Genomic DNA, 6,971 nt, shown 5'->3' with positions numbered 1-6,971 from the left:
CAGAATGTTCCTCTTTTCCCAACCTGTGTGGATGGGCTGCAGGAGGATTAGATTATCTCAGGCTATGGCTGGATGCCACACTTCAGTCTTTGCGGATACCTCTGGTCTGGGCTTAGAGATAGTACTTGGTGTTCTTGTAAGCTCTTTAAACACACACCCAATCCCAAACTGTAAGTGTGAAGCACTTCCATTATTTTTATTGGTATTTAAATTATATTTATTCACTACCCGTATATGTGTTGGTGCATTATCACTGTTTTCTTGTCCCACCATCTGGGTCTTGGAGCTTCAACTCTCCTGGTGTCTTTAAACTCCGCCCTGGTAGCACATACCTGCGATCCCAGCACCTGGAGGCAGAAGCAGGAGGATTGCTGCAAGTTTCAGACCAGGCTGGTACATACAGCATATTTCAGCCTAACCAAAGCTACAAAGTGAGACTCTGAAAAAATAAACAATACATAAATAAATGTCCCCGTAAGACAGCCACTCCATTTGTTACATTCAGCCACATGTCCACCACAGGGACTAAAAGTATAGAGGTATAATTTTATTCTACTGTGAATCAATGCTGTGGACACCCACAGAACCAGATCACCAACAGTTACACCATTCCATGTTTTAAGATTAATAAGGACATACACCATCAATTCCTGAGTAAACAGTGCAGTGTAACATTTAATCTGTATTGCTTGGAAGACATCTTGCAGCATAGAAAGTGATCAAAATGATTGCTTACTTTATCATGTCATAAATTACAAGTGTTTATTGCAGAACAGTGATACCATTTCAGTGGTAAAGAAACTTGCAGTTCATAACAAAGGCTCTTGTATACACCAGAATGACTGACATTCTGGGTCAGGCATCAGTAGTAAATAAGTCATGGTAAATATTAAACCTGTACCAAAGAGACATGATTTCATTCCAGAAACGGAAGCCTGGATTCTGGTTAACCTTTCATACATACAAAAATTCTTTTTTAAAAAACCCTAGGCAATCACAAATATAAACTAGGTGACTAAAAGACAATGGCAGCTCTTCATTATGCAGTAAAACCGTGGATTTCATCATCGGAAAAGCTAAGATCATGCAGCAACCTGAAAAACAAAAAGTGTAGGACTTTTAGGGAAAGTGTTTAGATATAAAGACATGAGATCAGAGCTGGCCAGCACAGCCTCCTCATTCTCTCAAGTCGCGTTAACTTTTTAAAAACACAATGATCACCCCGGAAACTTAACAATTCCTATACAGCACTGGCGATTTATTCAGGGTTCAATTTTAACAATTCTACAATGCCACTAATTTTAAATGATCTGAGTCAAGATTCGATTATAATTCACTCTTTGCAAATGGTAGACAAGCTTCTGGACACGTTAAATGTATCTAGGACGTAATGTAAGAATCTTCTTTCCCTTTGCTCCCACCTCTGCCATGTTCCCCACTTTCCCTGCTGAAAACCACATTTTTACTGTCCTCTCAGCTGCACTCCTACGGCGCTCTCCAGTAGCACGGGCCAGTGTCCTCTCATTCCTCACATGTAACAAGCGGATGGAGCCTAGGGCTTCATCACATACTGGCTCAGTTCTTTTTGTCTACTCCATGCGGAATGTTATTACTCTAAGAGGCATAATACACGGCTGCTTCTTAGTAGATGCTAGCGGCCAGTAGCGGCCTGGGAAACCTAAGATTCTACTTCATCTTTCTTTCTTTCCTGACTTCCCGAAGGTTTCTATAAAAAAAAACCAAAAAACAAAACAAAACAAAAAAAAACAAACAAAACGTGCTCCATGGCCACGTGGCTATCCAGCAACACATCATGCTCACACAGGAAAAGGCAGAATAAATGAATCCACTTCATTTGCAAAGGGCAGAATAAACGCTTTATTTTCCCATCTTTATTCACCAGTTTTCAAGATGAGGAATAGGAAAAAGTGCTGCTCAAATACACGTCAGCTTGGGAAATGGCATGAATAGAGGCTGAGGCCACAGAGCTGGCTGCTTAAAGTGATCGCTATTCAGCACTTTCTGTCCAGAGTGGGGACATGCACACGAAGGGCTCATGAGGCACAGGGCTACCACACAGCAGACAAGCCTCTCACTCCGGGAGACCACATTACTTTTCTAGACATGTATACTGTCTCCCCCAGGGAAGGTCTTCACTGCAACCACAGTCTCATTTGAATACCTTTAACAAATCCACTCTCTGCCCTTCTCCTACTCTTTCTGACTGGGGTGTGTGTGTGTGTGTGTGTGTGTGTGTGTGTGTGTGTGTGTGTGTGTGTGTGTGTGTACACGCATGCATTTGTGATGCTGTGAATGAATCCAGGGTTGTATATGATAGGCAGACGTTCTAAATACTGAGCTACATCTCTACCCCACTTCTGATTTGATTATTATTACAATTTCTTTTTTGAGACAGGGCGTGCTTACATAGCTCAGGCTATCCTGGACCTCCCCATCTTCCTGCCTCTACCACCAGAATACTAGGGTTATAGCTATGCACTCCACGTCACCTACATTCATAACAGGTCTTTATGACCACATGGTTCTGGTCTCCTCAAAATATACACCCGCCTAGGTGACAGAACCTGATATATCTATGGTGCTCCAAGCTGTATTTAAGTGACAGGACAATGTGAGCCTCTGAAGTTGAGTCCACCTATCTATGTCTTCAATACAAGGTAGTGAGTGGATCAAAGGGTTCTGGCAAAGAAACCCTAAGTTGTTTGTTTTTGAAGTACAGGCTCCTAAATATTCATTATACAAATTGGCAAGTGCTCATGAGACGCACAGGGTATACTTGAGAAACAGCTAGTTGTCCAGCTAGTGCCAGGGGCCCAGTTCTAGGCCAGAGTGACATTTACAAAGGGAATTGACATGGTACATGCTGAGACCTGGCCTCAAACAGAAGAAAGACACGTTCTAGTAAGATGCTAAGGACCAGAAGTCAGGAAATGAATCTGAATTGAGTCACAGGGGACACTGGTGGGGGGTTGGTCTGTTGCTGTGTAATGCTAAATCTTGGCCTCCAGGATCTGGTCCCTTCTCAGGTGAGCACAGTGTCACGTACACCTGTTCTTGTGTAAACCTTGCTTCACCTAATTTAAAGTGATTGGTTAATAAAAAGTATTGAAGCTTGGGATTAGGCAGAAGAAAAGGAGTTGGAGTTTGGGGTTCACAGGCTGGGGTTGAAGGACCATGAGGGAGAGGAGAAGGAGGGGATGCTAGACAGGATCAGAGAAAAAAGGGAGGTGGAGCGGCACCGTGGGTTAGTGTAGGGAAGGAGCACATGGCTGGGCCAGCGTGGATGGAGGAGACGGAGAACATTAGCAAGTATTTGGGGATCATGGATGGGAGGCAGCCTGAGATGGGGCTGGGAGGTAAAGTTAATTTAGAAGGTTCATATTTGCCATGCCCCAGGTAAATGCTTGTTCTAAAAAAAAAATACAGCAGCTGTCTGTGTCTTTATTTGATTGATAATGGGTTAGAGAATTCCGCCATAATAATTATAGCCTACGAATAAACATTTATTAGGCATACCATTTAAATTAACCACAACAGGAGACGCTATGACATGCAAATACTGATCTGGCTCAAGTCACCTTGACAGGCAACTCTGGTGTAGCTTGCTCAGTGTTGGCATATCAGCAGCCTGCCTCTGGGTTGCTTAGCAACCTCTGATGTCATCACTTGCCACAGCTGCCAGGGGCCCAGGATAACAAGACAAACCTGCCCCCTTAGTTCTCTCTTGCACTCTTGTATTCTTCCTAAGGGGGACAACATACTCTTTGAAGCACATATCTGGGGCTCTAGTCTGCAAGGGAGTAGCTGTGATGTGTAGAACCAAATGAGTGAAAATGAGGAAGACATGGCCCAAGCTCTAACACACCCCGAATCATGCGTGCGGGGATGGCGTTCTGCTAGGATGCACCGGTGTGCAGATGGCTCTGCAGCCAGGCTCGCCATGCTGAAGGTTTGAGGTTTACATCACCTAACTGCATCCCTGCAGCCTAGAGCGCTCTGCCGACACCAAGCCCACAGGGTGATGCACTTAGCCTCCATTTCCTACACAAGGAAATGCTTCTTTAAAAATCAGAGTCAGGGGCTTTGTAAATAAATTTTACAATACAATTAGACTCAAATTATCTAGAGAATGTTAGGTTCATGCAAAACAAATTTAAGGAGCCAGAACTTAAAACCTAGAAATCCAGTACTGACTGCATTTAACCAAATATTTTAAGGTGTCATTTTACAATTAGATCACATAGATGGTTTTCACTGTGTAGTCTAGCCATGGGTCTTGCTTCGTTATGTTGTACAATATAGTGTCTTCGCTTTGACTTGCTGCCTGGCTTGGGATCACTGTTTTTTTGCGTGTTTGTTTGTTTTACCAACTCCTATAAAGCTAGAGAATAAAGACAGGGCCACACTGAAATGAAATGGCTTGCTCATAACTATTTACGTCAAAGTTGGCAGAAGATGAGATCAAGAGCCCAATGTCCTAAAAAAGGTTGTAGCACTCCCTGGTCTTGTGACTGTTCATCATGACGGCCACAGGTAGATGACACAGCTGCTGTATCTAACACTAAGCATAATGTAGGCCCCCACCTCTACCCCTAGTATGAAGACCAGAACCTCCACTGTTTTCACGGCTGCCGCAGATTTTGAAGTGTATGGCAGCATGGCAGGAAGAGCCACATGGCTTGCCCGGGCTCTATGTGAGCTACTGTTTCAGCTTCCGCCTCACCACACACCCACTCACCGTATCCCCTCATCTGTAAATGGCGGTGGTCCACAGATACAAACGAAGACTCTAGAGTTTTCTAAACTTCTTTGCAAAAATGCAGAGAGAAGAGGTCGTGACACGTGTCCCTGTTTGCCATTCCATTCTGAAGAAGGTGCCGAGAGAACAAATTCAACATCAAATCTAGGACAAGAAAAGAGTTTTCAAAGTCTGCCATTTCAAACCCACTCCTGTCACATTTCAAGGCTGGTAGGGCTCCTTTCCCAAAGGACAGCTTAAGAAGAGTGGATAGGTTCTAAGTAAGCATTCAACAAAGACACATACGTGAGTGCAAACTCACTAAGGCCTGCCTTGCTATGGATAAGGGCAGAGATTTGGCTGTTTTATTTTCTTGAATTCATCAGCAAGACACCTCCATGGATCTCAGAGGCTGTTACACTGTTACTAATAATGCCTGTGTGAGTCACAGAGAAGTTTGATTACCAGAGACTAGTATTTTAATCCCCACTTAAATGTGCACCATGAACTCCAGACCCTGGGACAGTTTAGCTAGGAAGCCTGCTTGACTTCTTAGCCCTGGAGGTTCAAAGTCCACCAGGCAGACCTGTAGTTTCTCTAGTACTGACCCTGTGAGCGGCACTCGTTCACTTGCTTGTTCAAGCCCGAACCTTCGCATGGTCCTCTTTCTGAGCCAGAACCTACGCGTGGTCCTCTTGGAAGCCTCGCCTTCCACCCTTCATATACAGCCTATGAGCAGCTCTGGCTCCTGCCTTCCTCCCTCAGCCATCACAATGTGACAGTGGCTACTCAGTCATGCTTCTGTGATGCTCCTAGGAGGCCCTCTTCCGGTCCTAGCTCAAGCTTCATGTCCATCAGCAAATGCTATGGTCTCACTGGTCTTGGCTCTTTCACTCTCTGTGCTGTAGAAACAGCGGCCTTTGCCTCTTCTTCACAGCCCGTACTTCAGGATGCAAGCATGTAGTCCCCAAGGGAACTTACTCCACTGTCCGCCTTCACCTTCAGACCCCAAACTCCATGAAAGCAGGGATCATGTCAGCTTTGGCTACTGTATCCCTATTCGCCAAAATACAGATGCACCTAAACATTATGGAATCGGATACAGAGAAATGAAAGAAAGGGCATGGAATTTAATGAGACACCAAGTGAACTGTTTGTCAAAAGCTAGAAAACCCAAGTCCTGCCACACCTACTCTGTTTACCACCTGGACAGCACCAGCTCACTGTACTTCTACACAGCCTACTCCTTTCTGAGGAGCAACGGCCGCTGTTCACACATCAGCCTAAGCGTGGGAGGTGGGATGTGCTCTGAGAGGCTTCTTGGGTGAGAGGTCAAGAAACTGAATGTGGAAATAGACTGTGGCTGGCACTGCTGCCTTTAATGTTGCTGTGTTGGCTGGTTCAGACTCCTAAGAACTGACAGGCCAGGTGCAGCTGTAGACTAAGGAAGTGCACAAGCCAGAGGTCAGAGCCCAGTTCTGCACACAGGCCTCGCCTCAAAGGGCTTCCCAGGGCATTCACTAGACACACTGAAGAATCTCCCGATGAATCACAATTCTCAAAACACCTCAGAATCGGTTCTTCCCAGCAAGGTTCCCATTTAGTGTACACAGCAATTCTAACCCATGCTACTGAGAACTGCCTCCCTAAACACAGGGGTGCGCATAGGCACCTGAAAACCCCAATTCAGATGCTCAAACATCACTCTGGAACACTGGGGAGTTCAGATTAGAGACATCCAGTCTATGCAAACACTGGGGAACTCTCAAACTCCGAAACTGCAAGTACTTCTGGGTCCAGGCATTCTGGATAAGGACACTTAACCTGCACCTTGTTTCATTAAATCACTATATAACTACCTTTTATCCAAATGTCTTTCTGCCAGGATGAATTAAAAGCCAAAGATGGCTTTGGATGGCTTTATTTCCAGTGAACCTTTAACTGCTAAGATATCAATTTGAGGTAAATTGACTATAATCTGCAATGGATAGCCATTGATAACCTTCCTTTACTCATATGCTTTTTAAAGAAGGCTAACCAACCAGTGCCGTCATTTCTACAAGCATCTACTTAGACAATGATGAGATAGATACTTAGCTCTCTCTATGTAAACAGCATACATTTTTCATGCCTTTTGTACTTAGTCACATAATGCTTCCCTGCCTGCAGTCTGGTATTCAATGGATCAAATAAAAAGGCAACACAGATCATT

The 6,971-nt window shown here is 44.5% G+C and overlaps 1 protein-coding gene across 1 annotated transcript in view; it reads right to left on the bottom strand.

The window, feature by feature from the left end:
- Positions 1 to 844: 844 nt before the first annotated feature.
- Positions 845 to 6,971, bottom strand: part of LOC127184422 (cytochrome b5 reductase 4) — a 52,942-nt gene continuing 46,815 nt past the window's right edge. Inside the window, exons 15-16 of the mRNA XM_051140813.1 lie at positions 4,760 to 4,924; positions 845 to 1,094 (exon numbers count right to left, since the gene is read on the bottom strand). Coding sequence (XP_050996770.1) covers positions 1,040 to 1,094; positions 4,760 to 4,924 — 220 coding nt within the window. The 3' untranslated portion in view covers positions 845 to 1,039. The remainder of the gene's footprint in view (positions 1,095 to 4,759; positions 4,925 to 6,971) is intronic.

Source organism: Acomys russatus, chromosome 32 (genome assembly GCF_903995435.1).
Source record: "Acomys russatus chromosome 32, mAcoRus1.1, whole genome shotgun sequence".
NCBI lineage: Eukaryota > Metazoa > Chordata > Mammalia > Rodentia > Muridae > Acomys > Acomys russatus.
This window is presented reverse-complemented; position numbering and strand designations above follow the sequence as displayed.